The following is a 22,216-nucleotide window of genomic DNA, read 5'->3' on the forward strand; positions in this document are numbered from 1 at the left end:
CACGGCAACTGGATTGAGCTGAACTTGACGGCCCCTGCGCCCCAGACAGACTGACTGCCACAGCACCACGGCGTCGGGATTGGTAAGAAACGCACATTGAGCCTACACTCTCCATCCATCTTCTAACCGCTTCATGCAACTCAGGGTGGCTGGGGAGCAGAAGCCCCATCTCGGAAAGCAACAGGTGCGGGACTGGGCTCCACGGTATGTGGAGATACTGGGACAGGGATATTAGCGAGTAGCTGATCTGCAGCTGCAGTAGCCCTTCAGGATTACAGCTGGACAAGAGTTTTGTCACTAGTGAAGAACCACATGAGCCTGGATCAGGCTCACTGCTCCTTCAAGATTGTATCAGTGCTCTACATCCTGCACTAGTAAAACAAATTTGATTATATCAAAATTGGAGGATTAGATAATAGAGTAGAAGCTTTAAAAGAAACTCGAAATTATTTAAAATTCTAAAGTCTTTTAATGTAGACAAATGCAGAGCGTTACAGGCAGGTAGCAAAAACAAAGCTACAAGGATATGATTTGAAACACTGAGCTCGTAGGAGCAACACACAAGACACTTGTTGACACAAACCATTTACATGTTCTACACAATGTGAAAAATTAAAAGGCAGTGTTACAGTGTAGAATATTAATCAGAGGGGGTTACGTTAAAATTGTACAAAACACTCCCTCATGCATGCTGTTGTCTGCAGTTTGGGACTCTGCTCCTCTGGTAATCAGTCAAGAGAAGAGCAGCCAGATGCATTTTTCAAATAATCACAATTTCCTGCATTTCCTGAGCATGAATCTCTTACAACTATTAAAAATACAGGTGAGCATGTTAAAAAAAACAGTAGAAATTTGGTACACTAATGATTTCCTAATTGAGAACTATTAGCATAGTCTCCTTTAAAGAATGTAAAAAAAAAGAGATGGCACTTTGCTTTCTGCTTTACTCCTTTGGGTGCTATCAGCTAACCGATTCCAGGATTAAATCCTGCTGTAACCTGTAGTTTGTCAGGCTACCCACCCCATGCCTGCATGCCTGGGTAGCTTGTTCCAGACCCTCACCACCCTTAGCGTAAAGATGTGCATCCAGACCTCAGAGTCCTAAAGCAGCCCTCAGAGACCACAGCAGCCAAGGTGGAGAGTCTGCCGGGTTCTTAACCTTGTAGAACAGAGGCTCCCGATCCCAGTCCTGGAAAAGTTGTGTGTCCACTGGGCTTTATAAACCTTTCAGACACTGGGCACCTTAAGACCAGGGAAAAGCTGTTAAACTGCTCCAATGAAGGTTATGACTGGATCAATGGGGATGTTAGCAGATACAGCCGCTCTTCCGGACTGCTGCTGGGGAGAGGAGCTCATGAAGCAGGACTCTGGGCTCCTTCCCAGAACAATATGAATCCAGAAAAGCTCTGTAGGACTTTTTCCACAAGGTTCTAATTCACCTGGAGACAGCGAAGGCTCACAGGTCCTGCCGATCTGGAAATCCTTTCTCTCTACACCGCAAGTTTTCCCACACCTCCAGACGACAAGGGAACGTGGCGCAAAGGCAGCTTGATTCAGGGGAAAGGGCTCCCAGCGCCAGCTGGCCCGGGGCGTCAGGAAACGGAGACAGGACACAGAGGGAAAGACTCGGAGCCGGGGGGAAAAAGAGAGGGCTCTTAGGAAAGGCGGAGGAAGACGAGTGGAACGAGGAAGCTAGGAACCGAGAACACTCCCGGATGCAAGGAGGCCGCTCTCGCTCAGACCCTCTTCCATATCACCGCCATGTTCTTGTCCGTCAGGGCCACCAGGTATCGCAGCTCGGAGTCCAGGGCCACACTGTTAACCGAGGGCCCCCGCACGGGGCCGTGACCCTTCCGGACAGGGGCCGGCCACTCCAGCACCTGGCACGACAAGGAGACAGCTGGCGTTTTTGTCCTCACTAGGCAAGCGCCACGAACACAAAAAAAATAACAAATGAAATGTCAGAGGAGCGATGCCCCCCACATGAGGAGGTGGCACACGGACATCCTGGGGAGACACTGGACAGGCTGGACCTCCCCGGGCTGGGGGTGATGATCCTGGTGCTGTAAGGGACTGCATATTCACTCACGGAAACCTCATACCGGGATTATCCCATTCTTCCCTTTTCTAACAGCTTAATCCATGCAGGGTCACGGGGGAGCCGAAGCCTGTCTGGCTAGCAATGGGCGCAAGGCGGGGTACACCGTGGACAGGACACCAGTCCATCGCAGGACACACACTGACACAGACACACTACTAGCATGTCTGTGGACTGTCTGAGGAAACCCACAGCAGCACGGGGAGAACATACAAACTCCACACCGACAGCACCCCGAGAAGTGAATCCAGGGACCCAGCGTTGCGAGAATGCAATGCTAATCACTGCGCCCCTGTGCTGTCCCACACTGGGAGTTTGTTTTCTTAAATTAAACACAGGGTATAAGGAGGAAATAGTACCCCCATTTAGTGCTCATGAAAAGTTTACCTCCTAATTGTTAAATCTCTAATTCTTGGGGGTCTATGATGGGCTCCGAGCCCCGATTATGAGAATTGAGTTCCACAGTGGTCAGTGCTTATTCACACAAACAACATCACCCCCCACACTGGGGCTCCTGGTATATCTGATCCCAGACCTGAGCTCATCTGACTTGCTCATTAGCTGATCCAATTGACCACTTACAACAAGGGATGAGAAGGTATTTACCTTGGCTGGCTCAGGGTGGCTTTAGTGAAAGGCTGATTTAGTGGAAGCTGACGTGTGCGCGTGGGCCAGAACATTCGGACCAGGAGAGAAACCGGGTACGATGACAGGGTGGCTACTGCCCAGCTGTCGCCAAGTAACTTGTCTGCCTCCACCCATCCCTTTCCTAACAGCTTCTTCCAATTCAGGGCCGCAGAGGAGCCAGAGCCTAACCTAGCCGGCAACAGGCACAGGGCAGGGAACGCCCTGGTGGGACACCAGCCCACTGCAAGGCACACACACAGGCACAGGGCAGGGAACGCCCTGGTGGGACACCAGCCCACTGCAAGGCACACACACAGGCACAGGGCAAAGGAAGGCCGACCGAGTGTGTTCAGGCTGGAATTGTGACGGTCTGCGATGACTCTCACCTGAGTCGGGGAGAGGAGTTTCCCAGCTTTAGCTCTGCTCTCTAGTTGGTCTTCGAGGTGGTACGTCCACAGACCCCCCTTCTCGTCCCCACACACCACGTACCCCTCACCTGCGGACAGGCACACACAGCTCAGGCATGGAGGAAGACTCCCCAGACACACAGCAGTCCCAGATCAACCTCCACAGCGGGACAGTCGAAAACAGACCAGCCGGAAGGTGAATAGAACAGGAAGAAAACAAGGCAGAAACTACAAGTGCAGCCCTGTCAATATTCCAGGGAGCTGCGCTGTTAGAAAGTGATCAGGTGTCCCCAAACCTCTGGGGCTCTGGTTGAGAAGGTTCTCCGTGGGCATAATTTTCAGCTACAGCTGAGGTGGCTGGTCTGGCCAAAGTCTAATCTCTGCAAAGTCCAGCTGATGCAGGAGTTACGGGAATGTGTCAGTTAAAGGCCACATGGTTAAGTAAACACAAAGTGGCAGCATGCAGGCTAGAGAAGATGGCTAAAATGAAGTCGGCCCTTGTTTTCAGGTATATTTTAGCCAGTAACTTTACTGAGGGGCTTTTCACCCAGTGGTGCAATGGAGCATCTCAGCACAAGCACACTTGGGCAGTATTTCTAGCCTATAAATATGCACATGTATTTGTGCTGACAAATCACCAAACGAACACACCACCTTATTAATTCATCAGATCTTTCCAGATGTTTAAAAACTAATGATTGGTTACCTACGATATCTGCTGGACTGGAACTCTGTAAAACCAGGACCGAGTCTTAAATAAATCAATAGCTCAATCAAAGAGGTCTAGAAAACATGAAGCAGAGAAATTGGGGACCGTGACTAAGATAATAAAAGAAGGCAACAGTAATTTCAACCAATTAGACTTCCTGGGTTTTTAGTGATTCAACAACATAAGAGGACTAAGTTCTTCGGCCTCCTTCTCATTGGTGAAAACCCAGCACTCCTCAGGGCAGTTGGTGGTGTGTGCGCACTCACCTGGGCAGGTGCTGAGGGACAGGTACGGCAGGTCAGTGCCGGACCACTGCAGCTCGGCCAGCAGGACAGCATGCACCTCCTTCCTGCTCCTGCCGGACCGCGAGGCGAGGGTCTTGCTCCAGCTCCACACGTAGATGGAGCCCTGCATGTGACTCTTGGAGACTGGCGCAAAAGGACGGGACACAGGAGGCACAGCTCAGCTTCTTCGTAGGACGAAATCAAATGCTACATTTCCTCACAACACTGACTCTCTCATGAATTGGTCCTGCCAGACAAGCAGCCAGACTTTGCATAGCTCCTTAACATCAAACAAACTCTGGGGAAGGCGATTCCGCACACCAACATTACAACGGTACTGGCTCTGTGGGTCTGTGCTTATAAAAAGACTCTCGACAAGGGCCCTGTGAAAGATTCTGTGGAAACAAGTCATCCTATACAGAACTATAGTTAAAAAAGTGCTATTTGCATCCTAAAAGAAGAAAATCAATTAAGGGAACTATTTAGAGAAAGTTATCACTGAGCACAACAAAGTTTTTTCCCACTGACACAGTGGCACAGGGCTCTCTCTCTCTCTCTCCACCTCAGGGTTGTATGGAAATGCAGAAAAGAAGCAGGACACACCTACGACGTCATCGCTGAGGAACGCCATCCCGTCAATGGTGCGGTAATTATTTTCCTTGTCTTCCTTTGCATACACGGGGAACAGGATCTCAAACTCACTGGACCTGTCAGAGAGACGGAGAGTGAAAGGGTCGTGCACTGCATTCTGAGATCAGGTACTCAACCAGGCTTCTCCAACCCCTCACGCAAACTAATGTGCTGTGTAGGAGATTTTTCACTGTACATCCTTGCTGCCCAATCCCAGCAGGAGCCCAGCAGTCAGCTCACACAGGTATAATTTGCAACACTCAGGCCGATCTCTTCGGATCAGGTCAGACCCAACGCATTTCAAAACTCTTGGTCTGCAGTCGGTTTGACAATCCTGACGGCGCTTGCTCACCTCTTCAGCTGGCTCTTGCTGAGCTGGATGTCAAAGCAGTGCAGGCCCTGGTCGCAGGCAGCCAGCAGGTGGCGCTCTGGTGAGGAGGGGGGCATATTCAGGTGGAGGGGAATGGTGTTGGCGTCCAGCGTCAGTAACTGGCTGCAGAGAAACAAAGGAGCAAGGCGATGAACACACACAGCTTCTAAAGCTGGCCAGCAGTGTGGACACAACACGATAACCTGAAACATCAGAGTCCAGTCTGGTCCAAGACGTCGGTAAAGCTTCTCCTGGGGTACCTGCGAGACCAGCACCTGTCAAGATCATTACTATTTGCGTTCTTCTGGCCGTTCTTTTAAAAAGGTCCTACCACAGCACAATCAACATATGTACAGTTTCAGGTCAAGGGAGCATGAACACAGCACAAAAAAAAATCAAAGCTCCAAGCATACTCCAGAAGCCACAGTCCATTCAGTGAATGCGAGTACTTACTGTAAAAACACTTTGATAACAACCCTGGTATTCCCAAAGGATGAAGCTACTATTCTTTTGCAGGAAGGGACAATGCAATAATACACACTGTACTACACACTGTGAGGCACAACTGCTGATGTCATGAAGGCACAACACGAACAGAACAGCCTGTCGTGCCCTCTTTCCCCTCATATTCTCACACATGAGGATCTGCACTGAGAGGATACATCAATAGAAATGATCCATGCTGCTACTGCCTCTGCTTCTCCCACATGGCCACACTTTCCTCAGGTCTTCGAATATCCACAGAGACCTGTGATTATCTGTTCCTTTCCTTATTCTGTTTTTTATTGTGACTACTCACTCCGTGTTTTACCTTCTGGTGTCCTTGTTGCTTTCTGGAGTCTGGTTTTAGATGGGTAAGAAACATTCTCAATGACGGAACACTTCAGACTGGCAGCACTCTCCTCATCACAGACGCCAGAGAATTCATACTTATTCTGCATTACTGAGCACTGATGCCATTAGGCAGAAAGCCCACACCTCGCTATACAATCCAGGCCCTCTGACCCTCTTCTTTACCTGACTTTGAAGTTGTAGTCGCTGTCCACTCCACCGATGTCCCACAGCACGATCCTGTTGTCATACGCTCCCGCTGCGAGCAAGCAATCGTTGGAAAGGTGTCATTTTTAGAGCTGTGCAACTCTGGTATTCAGCTCCACGTCCTCACGGTTAGATAAACAGTTAACATAATTTTGCCATCTTCACTCATCAACATCAGTCACAGCGCAAATCCACAGGGATAAGAGTTTTCTTTAATAAGCACATAAACCAAATGGATTTTCTTTTCTGCTTTTGGAGGACAAACCTTTTTCTCAGTACTCAAAAATACGCATAAAGAGTTATCGCAGAGGAAATGTTTGGAAATGATGCCGTTGGTCCCCTGAATCAATGTCAGAGATGCACGGCCCTGAATCTGCACGCATGTTCTGTGCTGTACAACAGAATGAGGGCTCTCCTGAGTTAACAGATACCAAAAACAAACAAAGCTGACTGAAAGATGGACAAAGAAGGAAAGGGAACAGTATTCTGAAACAAGCAGCAGTGGGAATGATAATTCCTGTGCCAGTGTGTGGGTTTTAGCTCTGCTCTTTTCACTGGCCTCGGGTCTAATATCTCTGACAGAATAGAGCCGGTGTGAAGTGGCTCCGTCGTAGACTCTTTTTATATGAAGGCTTTGGGCCAGTGGTAAGGCTCTGTTGGCATCTAGCAGAGACTCCAGAGGCGAAGTTTTTTCTCCGCAATGTCACAATCCATAATAAGGAGCAATGGGACCAACACTCTGAAATATGGAAGATGCTTCGATGTTCTCACAGTGTCTCGCTGTGCCAGCAGAGCGCCTGGCCGGGGCTCGTGCGGCGGGTACTCACTAAACAGGAAGCTGCCCTGGTGGGGGCAGAACCGCAGGGCGGACAGGGCGCGGCGGCTGGCGCGGAACTCCCCGTAGGCGCAGTTGGCCCGGGCGTGGATCAGCTTCACAACCCCCCTCCGGCCCCCCACCGCCAACACGCCGCACGGCCGCACCCCCCCTCCGGCACGGGACATGGGCACGCTGGACCACGCCAGGCAGAAGAACTCCTGGGAGAGCAGAGGCGGGACAAAAGAGAGGAGGTGGGAGAGGAGAGACAGCAGACACGGGAACAGAATGAGCACAAATACTTTCATTTTATGCCTTTGCTTTCACAGAGCTATCTGGATAATGACCAGTCTCCAGCCATCCATTTCCTGACCACTTCTTCCAATACAGGGCTGTCCGGGAGCTGGAGCCTGTCCCAGCAAGCAACAGGCGTCAGGCAGGATACACCCTGGGTGGGACGCTAGTCCTCCCCAGGGCACAGACACAGACACAAAGACACACCAGGGTAAGTTTTCCCAGAAGCCAATTAAGCTAAGAGTATGTTTTTGACTTTGGACTATGGAAGGAAACCCACACAAACACAAGGAGAAAATACAGACTCCCCACAGAAAGCACCCCGGAACCGAACCCAGGACCCCAATGCTAGCTACTGCACTGCCCTACCGACAGTGTTCACTGGATCCTCTCTGTGTAGAACTTAGAACTTCTCTTAGAAAACAGACTCTACTGGCCTCTAGTGAGCAACAGTGGCCCTGCACCTTGGCCAGTCCAGCACCCGGCTTGCTGCCTCTGTCCCCATGCTGGATCCCCCCCCATGCCTGCCTAGTGCACAGGGCGGGACTCGGACGGGGAGGGGTCTCTAGGGCAGAGCTCTGCAGTCTCTTCAGCAGGGAGCGCGGCGGAAGGGACACGGTCAGCCGTCGGCGAAGGACTCACCTCTCCCGGGACTTTGTACTTCTTGAGCACCCGCCCCGTCTCGCAGTCGATCAGGCACACCGACTCGCCCCCGCAGGTGGCCACGGTGCGGGACGTCCGCTGGCCGGATTCTGCGAGAGGCAGGCAGCAGAGAGGACACTTCTTGACATGAAGCACTGGCAAGTCACAACACAAACTGGGAGCTCTGCACAGCCGCCATGCTCTCACAAGCTCCTTTCTTCAAGGAAGGTTCAAAAAAGCTCTCGGCTTACTGCAGATGTATTACTTTCAGCAAATCTTTCATTTCTGTTGGCCTTTTTTTGCCTGTAACAATTGTGTTTTACTTCAAGGTGGATGGAACTGGCTCCCATACCGCAAAGAGTGATCAACGAAGGTAACTGCCTCTTACCTGCCCACTCATTGAGACATTTTAACACGCCCTGAGCTCCACAGCGTCCAACAGGAGAGTTAGCACTGACTGGAGGAATGGCAGGACTCTCTCTGATGTCACCACAAGCCTACAAGTGCCCAGGAGGCTACAGGAATCATGTCAGGAATCAGGAAGCATTGGCCAACCAATCCTGACCTTACCTCCAGGAGCTCTAATAACTGTATGCCAGTTAGTGACAGGAATCAGGCTTCGACAACGCCTCAGTCAAACTGCAATTGACCTGCACTCCCCAATTAAAGCCGTTTCAAGATAACCAAACTGGATGCCAATGTCGGACACTGTGCAAACATCTTCAATGTACACTAGCAAACTTCCTGTTTCCGTGTCCCACCCATCACTGGCCATTCCACTAATCAATAATAAATGAGTCTGAAAAAGTCTGAAAAGATCAGCTTGATGCCTCCTCTTAGCTCATCACCTGTTTACATTCTTCCTCAAATTACCCCACTGCTCACACCCCCCTACAGGTTACCAGTGACTTTTTGGAATAATCTGCAATTTACAGTTCCTCCACCCCACACACTTACCCCCACTGTCCACACTGGGCTCAAAGGCACAGGCCCACAGCTGGGTGCTGAAGTCCTCAGGGCTGTCCTGCTTGCTGTGACACTGGAGGACATGCAGGGGCTCCAGACACATGGGCTTCTGGGAAAGATACCAAGTGATGGGTGGCACAAGGACAGAGAGAAGGAAAAGTCAATCTGAAGTCAATTATTCAGGTTCTAAGTGCAACTTTTGGAACTTTACAAATAAATAGCACAAGTATAGGGTATAAAATTTACTTAAGACAAACAGGAATTTGTGTTTCCTTATTTCTGAAACTGACTGCTACAGTTTGTATAAGAGCTTGCAAAACCTGAAATGGAGCGGACAGATGTGCAATGGGAGTCTTACATCATCCCCACTCTGTCTAGCAGTGGGAGGTAAGGGGACCGGAGTAATGGCCACTCTGAACAAGCAACAGTGACAGCAGGCACAAAAGACCAAAGACTCACCTTGGAGTTTGTGCTTTTTCGGGGTGTCCTTTTCTCGCTCTCCGCTAGCTGGGGGTTTGTGGGAGCTTTGGTAGGGGTCCCAGGATGTGCCGCGAGTTTTTGGCTGGCGGTACGAAGGCTCTTCCGCGGACTTCCCGAAAGCGACTCTTTCCCGGGACTCTCCATCGTCCTCTTGGCCCGGCCCGGCTCCGTCTGCAAGTGGGATGGTTTTTGGGGGCTGGCTTTGGGGGGGGCGCGATCAGCCTGTCGCTGTTTTTTAAGGGCCCCCTCGCTGGGACTGGAGGCAGCACCCTTCCTCTTCGCAGGGGTGCGGGGGCCCTTTGATCAAACACACAATGGGACACGGGTTCAATTTTCAAGACCCTAAAAGAAGAGTCATCCCAAAATAACGGAACCCTCTGAAGTTCTCTCTTGCGTTTACAGCCTTAAAGACCATTCTTCCAGATGAACAAAAGGAAGCACAGTGCCGCTGTTGTCAGCATTGCTGCTGCGCAGTGCTGGGGCTCTGGGTTCAATTCCAGACCTGAGGTGCTATCTGTGTGGAGTTTGCATGTTCTTCCCAGGTCTGTGTGGGTTCTCTCTGGGTGCTCCAGTTTCCTCCCACAGTCTAAAGCCATGCCTATTCTGGGAGAATTGGCCCTGGTGTGTGTGTGTGTGTGTGTGTGTGTGTCCTGTCTTTCACCCCTTGCTTGCTGGGAGGCTCTGCTGATTGGGAATCAGTGGTTATAAAAGGATGGATGGGCAAATTGCTCTGTTAGAAGTACTGCATAAAACAATACTTTACTGCCATGAATATTCATGCAGACTCTTACAGCGTCTGTGTTGTCTTCTGCGGCGTCTGGCTCGGCCTGCTTTTTCTCGGTTCCCTCCTCCTTGTCCCCCTGTGCCAGCGTCTGCAGCAGCTCTTTAGCAATCATCTCCAGCTGGAAGACACAGCAGGCAAGGCGAGGACTGAGAAATCCGGATGCGAATGAACCCCCAGGACCCCCTGGCTGTGAGTAACTGCATTTGCCCAACTCTCGATCCCAAAGCTCCTTTCTCTTAGAAGTCAACACACCCGGGTGACACACAGCAGCTGCTCTGCACCAGCAGCCAGGTCCAGGGGAGGAGGGAGAAACTGCCACTTGAATTAAGGCAGATCTTTAGGGAAGACCTGATTTTTCAAGTTTTTCAAGTTGGATGTTTCAGGCCCAGGGTGGATTTTAGCTAGCTTCTAAAAAACAGAATTTGGCCATACGAGCGAGGGGACAAAACAAACAAATTACACACCTGTAAGTTTCTTGCTCTTTTGAACAGTGCCGTGGGATCTTTAAAGTTTTTAAAGTTTGCCATGGGATCTTGTGGTTTTCAAGACCGGTGTTCCCAGTCTCCATACTGGGGCACTGGACTGGGAATTTCTATTCCAGAAGGAAGTGCGTCAACCACTTGTCCTCCACCAGCACCACTTAGAACATCAGTCTGCTTTACCTTAGAGGTCTCCCATTTCAGCCCAGCCTTCCTGAGCTCCTCACATCTGGCAAGGTCACCATCATCTCTTAAGAGCGAAAGTATTCCCAGTAGTTTTACTGCACAGCATCTCCAAGATCTCTTCTACGCCCTCAGAGCTAGAGCTCACAAAAGGCAGGAAACCCAAGCCATTGCCAAATGCAAGCCACTCACCCGCCACGTGGTGTAGTCGCTGAGGGAGCTGGGGCCGTATTTGATCTGCGAGCGGGCTGCCTTCACAAACTCCTTCTCCAGGGCCTGGAGCCTCTCGGCTGTGGGGGGCTCCGGCAGCCGGAAGCTGCTCTCCCACAGTGCCTCCACCTGAGGCGAGGAGAAGACCTGAGACACCTTTTCCACAGACAAACACACAAACTGATCGATTCTTGTAAACGGCCCTTCAGAAACGTCCAGGAATCCATGTATGATGTGCAGGAACCTGTAAGGATTTAACACTGCTCAACACCCTCCCCCCCCAAGAGCTGATTTCAGACTCCCCCGCTGCGCTTCGAGACGCTGGGCAGAGGCCCGACGAACACACAGGCAGACGCTTACCCTTTTCCGAAGATTCGCGCTGTTGACATGGCGCAGGTGATTGGCGGACGAAGCAACGTCCTTGCCGTTGAACATGCGCAGTTTGGGCAGCAGGAACATCAGTTTGTAATTGTCGCTGACCTGAGACAAACACACAGCAGGCTCTGGTAATTTGCTTTCACATCCAGACGTGGCCATACACCGAGGTGTGTAAAAGCCTATTAACTTTGCAGACATTTATCTATTATTGTTGTGCTTTTTTTCCCCCCCATTTGCAATGGAGATAGTTTTAAAACATACAACATTTACATTACCTGCTTTTCCTGAAATATACTGCATAAAAAAGTATGTTTTACTGATTCAGATTTAACTGAAAAATGAGATTTAGATTAGTCGCAGGGTAAGGCAGAAGCAGTGCTGTTTAACGGGTTTGTATGAGCATGTGTCTGTGTGTGACCATGACCGCGCTGGAGCCTTACAGTGAGGTACAGGTTTCCCTCCAGCCTCAGCTCTTCCAGGGCAGTGAGAGACTGCAGTGACAGCACGTCCTCCATCTCATTGTCGGAGCAGTCGAGGGAGCGCAGGCGGGGCAGCTGCAGACCGGCGGGCAGCTCCTGCAGACGGTTCCTGGAGAGGTCCAGCTTCTCCAGGCTGCGCAGCCGAGACAGCAGAGGCAGGGGCAGGTCCGCACTGCGCAGATCCAGCCCGGAAAGGCTGTGGGGACGAGCAGAGAGTCAGGCCCAGGAACACACACTTCCACACCTCCATACGCACAGTGGGGTCTGAAAGCATTTCTGCAACACTTCACTGGGCTTCAGGACTCTTTTTTTAGTCGTCTTATACAAATCTTTAAATAACAAATGGAGTAATTATTGGACACAATCAGACAAAAATGTAAACAATTTTCAAGTGTTTACCAATTCAGAAAATGACCAATAAACTGGTAGGAGTGGGGCTACTCTGGAACTGCACTGATCTCCCCACTGTTGCAAAACAAATCATACGGAGCAATTAAACTGTTTATGGAATCAAACATTATCATCCTGTAAAAACGTAGCGACAATCTCCTGCACAGGTCAGACCACAGGTTGGGGAGTTCAAGGCTGTGAGCTTATAGTAAATTACCCTATTTTAGTTTTGTTCTAAACAAATAGCGTTGTGCTACCTGTAGTGATATGCATAAATACTTTTTTGTTTTCCCTCAAAACAGCGTTGTGGCCTGCAGGTTTAAAAAACCCCGGAACAGCCCAAACTGCCTGGCAGTGGGAGGAAACAGACACCTGGCCTGCACAGACACTTACTTCAGCCTCCTGACCTGCTCCAGCTTGGCGCATTTGGGGGAGCCCCTCTCCAGCAGGAGCTTCTCCGTGATCTTCGACATGGCCGGTCCAGCACAGCTCGCAGTCGTCTGCACAGACACGGACAGCACGGCCGTGTGAGTCCTCACCCCTCCGCCTATGGGCGCCACTGCGTGACGCCCACTAGGGGCCGGGGCCCCAGAGACGGGGGGACAAAGCGAGGGATCATCTCATAACAAAAGAGCCAGAGGGAGCTCTTAATGGTGTTTTCAGGTTTAAATTAAAGGCTTTAAAAAAGGGGCGTGAAACCATATTTTTCTTTTTCGCGAAAGTCGTTGAAGTCAGCCCTAACGCAGGGTGCTTAAAAAAGAACACCTCTAGATCAACTTTGCATCTCAAAAGCCGGGTGCCCAAGCTGTAGGAAACACGCCCCCGATGAGAAGAATGCAGGGACATTATCTTCACTTTAAATTACAAAAGGCACCGCTTAGCCGTTTCGACTACGGCTTTTCGCAATCAACCCCAAATATTAGCCCCTGCTGTGATGCAACTCGCAAAAGGACTATGGCGAGAGCGATCGCATTCAATCACATCCTGATTAACATACTGTATATAACCCCACTGCATCTGCGAGAAACTTCGCGATATTAAAGTTATCTTCATCAAATTGTCAGACATCTAATACATTTTACAGTTAATTGATAAGCACATGATTTTATGAACAGACTGAAAGAGCCATTTCTTTGAAGCAAATGTGCTATACGTGAAACATTAATTTGCGTGTATACAGAAAAATAAGCATCTCAAAACTTCCGCCAGTAGCACTTCATGAATACTCCTAAGCACCGGCGACGATTTAAATTCCAAGAATAAAAATACACAATGAGTACCATCTGCCCACTCCATCACCAAACACGGTTCAGTCACTCATACTTTCGAAAAGTGATTAATTGATTGGTTTAGCAATGTCAGATTCCGGATGAGAGACACACCAGTTGAACGATTAGATGATTACAAAGGTTAAAGCAGCGAATTAAAAAAAGGCAAGAGGCACTGCAGGAATGTGATAAACTTACTTTCCAGCTGTAAACGTGCAAAAGTTTCCCGGGAAAATTAAACTTTCACCTTTGACCCGGACCGATGACGACACTTAGCACAGTAGTTCCGCCATTTTGTGTGTGGCAAAGACGGTACATGAGGTCACATGGTTTAACCCGAGGGGGAAAATGAAATAAGAATCGTATCTTTTTTATCAAACTAATTTGCAGTGCTTTGTTTTTCTGTTTGATTTCATAATATTGACGGTAATTAATTTGCTTTTCCTGGTCTTTCTAATTATATTCAATAACGACAAAATGTTTAAACGTAAGAAAAGCTGCAAACGAGGTCGTGAACAGTAAATTTGTCCTGCATCCTGAAGAAGCCAGAGTTTGGGCTTCAACCACTCTGCTGGGAGATCTGTTCCAGACACAGACAACTCTTTACGTAAAGAAGCATTTAGTATTTTTCTTAAACTACTTCCTTTCAGTTTCCATCTGTGAGCCAGTGTGTCTTAAAAATAATTACAACACCCACTAATATCATTAAATACTTAAAATCCATACAACCTTACACCTGAACTATACACCTTTCTCCACTAACAAAACTCCCACGTGTTCGTTCATTCTGGATCCGTCACCAGCACCAGCTGACACTGACACTGCACCTCTCCAGCTTTGTTTTTACCACCTCTGGGCTCCTGTGGAGCGATTGCCTTGGCTGAGCTTCTCCGAGAGCCGGGAGTCTGACACCCGGATGACATGACTGACCCAAAGGAACTGATGGTGGATGATCATGGCTTCAGTGCTTGTGGTGTCTGACTGGGAGTCACCCCTCCCAGTTGATGGGCACAATTTTCCATGATGATTCGATCCAGTGATTCGACCAGTTCTTTTAATCAGCACTTGTTTGCTGTCCATGTTTCAGCCCTGTGCAGTAAAATAATAATGACAGTGCACGACAGTCCATTGGTTTGGATTCATTTATGATGGATCTCCTTGCTGGTGTGCAGTTGGCTTACTGAATGGATACTAAACTCTGAACCTTCCAACAACACAGGTGAAAAACTAAAACCACCAAGACTTACATTCAGAATCAACATGTTCCAAATGCGTATACTCCAGCGCCATCAGTTTGGATTCTCAGTGAGAGCACGCTGGGAGGTATCGTTCACAAGAGGCTGACATTGACAGAGGAGTCCAGCACTGTCTGAAATCAGCAAGTGCAGCCTCTGGCCACCTCAGAAAGCAGGAGCATGAGCATCACAGCACAAAAAACTGGGATCTAACTGATGGTCTGTTGTGCAGTAATCACTCCAGGTCTGACCTCCTAATGCAGCAGTGAAGTGGTCATAACCACACTTGAAATTTCTGTGTTTCACCATTCAGCATCCTGTTTCTCTACAATGTTTAGTTTTACCAAACAAAATACCACATTCCCCAGAAGGCGAAGACTCCCTCAAACAACCACGTGCACGCAGGCTCCATATCCACCACAGGACGTTCAGACACTGATTCATCTCAGACCTCAGATCAACAGTTTAATAAATACAGTCAAGCACGTACAAACAGCTGAACACAATTTCTTTCCAAATCAAGCAGAGACAACAGAAGAGAGGGAGCTCAGCTAAGCACATGGAATATCTTTTCGGGGAGATCCGAACGCCTGGGCCACACACCCGTAGGCTCCAGGCAAGAAGGTTTCCGCCCCAGCTGGACGCCCAGGTCCTGATCCCTGCTACACTGGGATCCCCTGAAAGCTGAGGGCTACGTCCAGCAGCTGAGAGCCGAGGTTCTCCTGCTCCCCCCCGGACAGGAACTCGGCCGACAGCTCCCGGAAGGTCACGCAGACCCGGCGATCCTGAATGTCCTGCCTGCGGACCGCGTGCTTCCACTGGTGCCGTGCCTCTCCGTACAGCGCCAGCAGGGCCCGGCGGGGCAGGGGCACCAACACCCACAGATCCCCCGCCCCCGGCTGCTCCCGGCTCATGGTGACCACCGTGGGGGACAGCAGGTTGAGGGTGACCAGGCGCTCGCCCCACAGCCAGGCGTCGTCCAGGTGGGGGTCGATGGCGGAGCCGCGCTGGGGGCTGTAGTCCAGGTTGCACTGCTCCACGGGCTGGAACCCCCCCAGCAGCGGCGCCCGGCCCATCCTGCGCACCAGCTCCCGGCTGCACGGGGGCAGGCCGCTGAAGCCCCCCAGTCTCACCCGCCGCTTCTTGAAGTTCACCTTGGGCCCGAAGTCCTGGGGGGGAGAAGCACAGTCACTGGGGCACCACAGAACGATGGTTTAACAGTGCGAAAATACACGTCTCTTATAAAACCCCACAAGCCTTATGACGCAGATACTGGGAAAAGATTCTTGAGGAAATATCAACGATTTTCTGAGATTTACCCTAGAAGTTTGCTTCTGAACGAACATCAGAGGCAGAAACGTGCCTCTTGAGTAACGTCTGAATCGCAGGCCTGAACCAAATCACCAGAAACCAGTCAAAGCCCGACAGACCTAGTGTTCAGATGTTGAAGAATCTATCTCATGGAAAGAAATACCCACAGAATTAGCCATCAGTAACATATATTTGTAAAAAGATCATCAAAACTGGAAAGCTACGTTGAGACTCTCAGTAATGTGATAGGAACAAAGATGCAACCGACTATACAAATTATGTAATTCAACACTGTCTGTTTCCTTTTTATGTATGTGGAAAAAAAAAAATATTATAAGCCTCCACATAATGATAATAAAGGATATAAAAAAGCAGATGCAGGGTTTTTCCATGAATCAGCTGTGCATGTGGTTTCCTGGAGAGTGCTGTTCATTTAGAGAAGCACTCGTCGCTGGGGGACAGAGCACACAGGGGAAAGACACGAGTCACCGAGCGCCTCTCCTGTTACCGGACCTGTTTCCTGCGGCCGGACTGCGAGTCCCTCCAGGCGTCCCGGTCCATCGCGCTCACCAGCTCTTGCTCCTCCGCCTCCGACACGAAGTTCTCCCACAGCAGGACCCCGGGGAACCGGAAGGACTCCTGCAGCCCCCCCTCCGCTCTCACCGCGAGCCCCGAGGACGGCTCGTACACGAAGACCCGGCGCGGCTGTGTGGCCAGAGAAACCGCCATGACGTTCACACCTTGCACAGCTCGCTGCCGCAGGGCCTTACCGCCACGCAGTGACACGTGACACGTCCTCATACAACCCCAGATAAACACAAAGCCCCCTTTAATGCTGTGCTATACATCTTAACACCTTCACGTGTAAAACAAGAAAGTTTAGGAAGATTTAAGTGCCTTCTAAAGGAGGAGAGAGGTAATCTGAAAAAAACATCAACAGAGCGCTGGAGACCGTCAGGGACAGAGTCACTCCAACAATCCAATCTCTTTAGGCATTTTTTTATCAGGGGAAAACAACAGCAAAAAAAGAATTCAGAAAGTGCTTTAAAACTCTGCAGTCAGGAACTGTCCAGCTACTATAGTATAAAGATCTATTTTATGGCCCCATCCGCTGTGGATTGTATCCAAATCCAGTTCCCCAGGATTCTGTCCAAAAATTGTTTTAATAAATACAAGTATCCCAACAATAATAATGCTGAATAGAAAACAAAGAATCACATGGAAAAAAGCTGCATCTCAAAGCATTATACAGTACATCAGTTTGCTGTTTCCATTTATTAATGAAAAATGGTTCAAATATAACTTTTCAGATCTGCTCTTAACTGTGGGATGAACTGCATTTACCAGATGGTGGTCTATATTTTCAGATGACTGATAATGGAGTGTATTCTTTAGTCATGAATATGTCGAGTACATTAAAAAGGGGGTAAAGTCTTTTTTACCATTCGGACTGAAAGCATTCTTAAATGGATTAGTTGTATACAATCCCACAGCTCATTTTAAGGTATCCTTGTAACGGCGAATGTAATGATCAAAACAAAGTAGAGATTCTGAAACTTGATTTTACAGTTTAAATAATGCCAAAGAGCAAAATCTGGTGTATGAAACTTCTCAGTACACGTACAGTGTGACATCGTACCTGCTGTACATTAATCCGGTTTTCCAGTTTCCCATTGCGATTTTCACAGATCAGACAGGAGCGGATTCCTTTACAGGCACAGCTGGCTTTTAACACTTCTTCGTCCGCCATAAAGGTAGACAATCCCACGGTGTAAACACAACCATCAACTGTGAGCGATCATCACACAGCACCACCACACAACTCTTCCAGTGTCACATCCAAATGTGCCCCCCGGAACGTCTTTCCGCCAGACATGGTTCCATATTGTAACTGATTCGGGTTGTCTGGGCATGTGCCCTCGCCGCTCCTATCTCAAGTCGGCCCTCGAACCTGGGTCTCCGGCGTCATGCAACAGGGAAACCCCGCGGCTCTGGCGGCCAAGCTTCCTGTTATGCGCAGGGGGCGTATTCGTTACAATATCTAACGCGTAAAAAACAGCAGCAGCATTCTCTAGTGATTGTTTAAGAAACAAAATTGAGATATTCTGCAATAAGTGATTGTTACTTCAGTGTCCAAGAAGCCCCCATTCGTTTTTCATTATCCGACAGATAAAGTCTTTGCTTAAGCAAATAAAATCCTAAAAATGAGCATTTACTGTTTTTTTTAACCCACAGCATGTGAAGAACATCAAACAAATCGATACCCTTAGAAATCCAGGCAGGAGAGTTTTAAAATAAATTTCTTATCGGCTTAATGACATATGACGAAAATGAACTGAAACTGGGAGGTCTACAATTTACACATTCAACATCCAGTTAAAAAAAACAACAGTATACTTTTCAATTTTTTAATCAAATATTTTACAAAACGTAACATTCTAGTTATTTACAAGTAAATCAGGGTTTACCGACTACAAAGCAACATACTCTGGATGTACGCACATTATTAAAAACAATTACGAAAAAGGGCTGGAAACTCACACATGTTCCTTGCTGACTAGTAAATTCAATTAATTCAGACCAGCTAGATGACAGAATGATTCAGACCTCTTAAGACAGACCTTCTCATGAAACAATAATATATTTGCATCTTGTAAATTAGTCTTGTACTTAAATACAAGACAGTTTTCAAAAACACATTTGCTGCCTTATCCTTTTTTCACAATTAAGATGCTGAAAAACCTGACTTTATTTAAACAGGTTGCTTTTGTTGGGGCTAAAGCATTTATATAATACGCTTACAGTACTGAAAATTCGGGCAGGGACGTCATAATTTACAAGCTTACCCTGTACATATCAAATAACGACTAAATCAAACTTTATAGAATAAACCTACATAATACGAAATCAAAACTTACTTGAACATTACCTGCCATAATCATTACAGCTCCTACAACAATTTCTTGAATGCTTTGACAGAACAGCTTTGGAAATGAAAAGGAAGACAGTCAGTGAACTAATACACTGATACTATGTGACACAGTATGACATACATCAAGGCACACCATTGGGCTCGGGGAGAGCTACCACACAGGTGTGCCCTGCCATGGTAGCAGTTGGACAGGCCCTGCTCATGAAACACTCAGGTTTAATATAAATGCATGATGAACAGGGCTCTGACGGGGGAAAGTTCTTTCAGCATCCAAAGTCAACGGAGAAGCACTTGAGCAGGAGGCACCGTTCATTCAATCCCTTCTTGTTTGTCCTTGATGGCCACCTGCAAGACAGATGTGTCAGTAGTCCCCCCAACAACCCTCATCTCCCAGGAGCGAAACTCACACCAGCCAGGAAGGGCTTCCTGCTCCACTCAGAGCGCGTCTCCAACAGACCAGGAGGAAATCGCAAGTCCAGCATTTCTGTTTGGGTTTTAGTGATAGTACAGCCCTGTCGCCTATGAGATGTTGAATTCTCCTAATGAGTACAGGCCTGTTTCCAATCCCAGCTCAGTTAGGTGAATTTCTAACCAGTACTCCTGCTGGAATTCAGCATGTTTTCAATCTGGCTGCACCCTGGAAGATCACAGTGTTTGAAGTCACTCTTAAATCACTAGAACAGTTGATAATAAACAGCAAATACTCTTCTTAACTGGCACACAGCTTACAGCAGTGTCATAAAGGTTCAATGAATAAGATTAGACAATTTCATTTTCCATAGAAAAAAATAGCTAAAGGGTTTTATTTTGTTCCTGCTATACAACCAATCGAGTTGCATGTTCCGCTGTAAAATAATTCTGTATAGCATGTAAATCGTTTCTTATTGTGTACCATCACCTTGCCTCGGGCATCTACTGTCCACCCTCTGGCCCCAGTACTCTCCCTACAGACAGGCAGGTGGGCGAGACTCACCCTGAACCTCTCCTCCAACAGGGACAGCTCGCTGATGAGGTCAGTGATGGCGTTGGTAAAGGCCTCCTGAGGGCTGTAGTCCGGGGTGGTCTGCACACGGATCACAATCTTGTGCTCCAGGGGATGGGGCACCTTATATCCCGCAAACAGCACCTGTGGATCTTTCAGCAGCTGCCTGCAGACGTGTGGAGGTGGTTTACAGACACAGCGGTAAGGGGATTGAGCACAAGGAGCTTGTAAATCATCTCTGCTGGGCTCCAGGCCTGGAGGGGTCATGAGAACTAAGCACTGATGCATCTGATATGTGAAAATAATGGGTGATGTAATCATCCTGTCCTAATGAAAATGGTGCATTTTTGGCCCTACATAGAGATTTACACTTGGTTATAAATGAGATTTAGGTATAAATTGGTTCAGTGTAAACTACCTTGCCTAAAATAAAATTCTCTCAAGTCTATGAATTGCTGACTTACGATCGGATGATATTGCCAAGGGTATGGTCCTCCTTGTTCAGAGTGAACAGGCAGGCATTGGGGACCTTCGTGTCCTTGGTTATTGTAATTCTAAGGAAACAACAGAAACAAAGAAACTGTAGGTACAGTCACCAGACAGAGGGAGCCTGAGCTACCCCAGCCTTAAAAAAAGTAAGCATCACAGGCAGTTTCTTTTACATTCCAAATACAGTGTGGCAATGGGGCTGAGCTCTAGAACTGGTGAAAAAACAGGCAGAATTCAGGACTTTAAATATAAGGCAAGAAAAGAGTGCTCAGAATTAAACTTAGAACGTAATCACATAATACACAGCTTTTATATCCCACACCCTTTATATTACGGTTGTAATTATGATATTTAAATCTTTTAGACAAGAGAAGAAAAGAAACACAACGTTTCGGCCGTGGAGCCTTCTTCGGGTGTCACCTCGGGTGATTATGAGGATTTAGATTAATACAATTCAACTCCGATAATGTATTTAGGTAGAAATCTAAACATTCACAAACTACGAAGGACACAAACCCGAACCCTTCAGCTCTCTGCGCACAATATATACAAAGTATTTCTGACGTAAAACAACATACACTGATAAGACTTATAAAAAAACATTCATACCACTCAAAAAAAAGGGGCAAAGGTTTCTCAAAATAGGGTTTTGTTGAGGTTTTTTGGGGGGAATAATGATAAACGGTTTGGCAGAAAACGGAAAACATCGATAGCAAATTCCAGACGTAAGCAATCGATCTGTTTTCCCCCCAAACGCTTCCGTCGACTAGAAAAGATAGCAAAACAACATTTCACACGTATTTTAAAAAGCAGCCACGGCCAGTGCATTTTACGTTTCATAATTTAAAATCTACTTCTACTCGTAACGGGCCAAAAGCCTGGAAATAATATGTTTTCAACCCAGGAACAGCTTCCTGCCGATTAGCGAGGCACTATCGCAGCGGCGCTGCTCGTAATCGCTCCTCCATCACTTCAGAATAATATAGCACACCTCTTCATAAAATTAAAAACACACGATTTATAAACGTGTACTACTCACTTTTTCTCTCCCTCGAACAGCAAAAAGGACTCGAATGCCGGCGGCGCATTCATCTTGAAGCAAGTTGTCCCTGAGAAGGAGCCGGAGAAACGGGCCGCGGCGGAATTAGGACGGAGCAATGGCGGCCGCGGCAGGCCTGGGGTCCGGCCACCAGGGGGCAGCACACACCTGTCTGCTGACGAGCTCCCTAAACTACTACTGCTACTAATAAAACAGCATTGTATGATCATAAACAAACAATAATAAATAAGAATACGAAATGAAAACCTTTCTTTTGAGAGAAATACATATAATTAGAAGAGTTACAAAAAAGAGATGCTTTTTTTGTGTTTTGATGAAAAAATGACTATACTGCTACACTGGGCAGTTGAGAAACTATTAAGTTTAGCAAACCGCACTTCTTAAGTGACTGTAGGTTTGCATGTGATTTTAATGATCCTTCTTAACAGTATCATAGTAAACACAGTGAAAAATGTGTTGTGATACTTTCAATAAAAGATTAACAGCACCACCTCAATGAGAATCTATTTTATTGTCCACAAGAAATAAGTGGACATTGTCCTTTGGCTTGGCAGAGGCAATAATAAGAAACAGTGTATATATATACAGACTAATAATATTAGAATACTGCCTTGTATATCTTAGGGCAATGTAGTGTGTCAGTCTCTGTACTCACAACCGATGGATTGTGGGTTCAA

The 22,216-nt window shown here is 47.8% G+C and overlaps 3 protein-coding genes and 1 long non-coding RNA gene across 5 annotated transcripts; 1 reads left to right on the forward strand and 3 right to left on the reverse strand.

Moving 5' to 3' along the window:
- The first annotated feature begins 2 nt into the window (after positions 1–2).
- Positions 3–12,702, forward strand: LOC148814116 (uncharacterized). The gene is made up of 3 exons (XR_016086150.1): positions 3–82; positions 4,693–4,771; positions 12,565–12,702. It is a non-coding gene; the product is annotated as an uncharacterized LOC148814116 (long non-coding RNA).
- On the reverse strand, positions 456–12,964 carry lrwd1 (leucine-rich repeats and WD repeat domain containing 1). Its single transcript, XM_088907293.1, has 15 exons — positions 12,656–12,964; positions 11,834–12,068; positions 11,376–11,495; positions 10,998–11,144; positions 10,151–10,261; positions 9,339–9,656; positions 8,871–8,988; positions 7,914–8,023; positions 6,991–7,198; positions 6,143–6,215; positions 5,108–5,248; positions 4,729–4,832; positions 4,108–4,269; positions 3,112–3,221; positions 456–1,880 (listed from the first exon to the last, which is right to left on the reverse strand). The coding sequence occupies exons 1-15, from the start codon at positions 12,733–12,735 to the stop codon at positions 1,737–1,739; spliced, it is 2,181 nt and encodes a 726-aa protein (XP_088763419.1). The 5' UTR covers positions 12,736–12,964; the 3' UTR covers positions 456–1,736.
- A 2,256-nt stretch (positions 12,965–15,220) lies between these two features.
- On the reverse strand, positions 15,221–18,028 carry alkbh4 (alkB homolog 4, lysine demethylase). Of its 2 annotated transcripts, none has more exons than XM_088907053.1 (3): positions 17,716–18,028; positions 16,590–16,781; positions 15,221–15,934 (listed from the first exon to the last, which is right to left on the reverse strand). In XM_088907053.1, exons 1-3 carry the CDS (start codon positions 17,824–17,826, stop codon positions 15,428–15,430), a joined length of 810 nt encoding a protein of 269 aa, XP_088763179.1. In that variant the 5' UTR covers positions 17,827–18,028; the 3' UTR covers positions 15,221–15,427. The 2 variants fall into 2 exon arrangements, with proteins under 2 accessions (XP_088763179.1, XP_088763180.1); XM_088907054.1 differs by having other exon boundaries at positions 16,647–16,781; positions 17,716–17,901.
- Positions 18,029–18,472: 444 nt separating this feature from the next.
- polr2j (RNA polymerase II subunit J) lies at positions 18,473–21,773 on the reverse strand. The gene is made up of 4 exons (XM_088907246.1): positions 21,519–21,773; positions 20,455–20,544; positions 19,982–20,156; positions 18,473–19,353 (listed from the first exon to the last, which is right to left on the reverse strand). Exons 1-4 carry the CDS (start codon positions 21,746–21,748, stop codon positions 19,318–19,320), a joined length of 531 nt encoding a protein of 176 aa, XP_088763372.1. The 5' UTR covers positions 21,749–21,773; the 3' UTR covers positions 18,473–19,317.
- Between the last annotated feature and the right edge of the window lie 443 nt (positions 21,774–22,216).

Source organism: Atractosteus spatula, chromosome 27, assembly GCF_055471065.1.
Source record: "Atractosteus spatula isolate fAtrSpa1 chromosome 27, fAtrSpa1.hap1, whole genome shotgun sequence".
In the NCBI taxonomy this organism is placed as follows: domain Eukaryota; kingdom Metazoa; phylum Chordata; class Actinopteri; order Semionotiformes; family Lepisosteidae; genus Atractosteus; species Atractosteus spatula.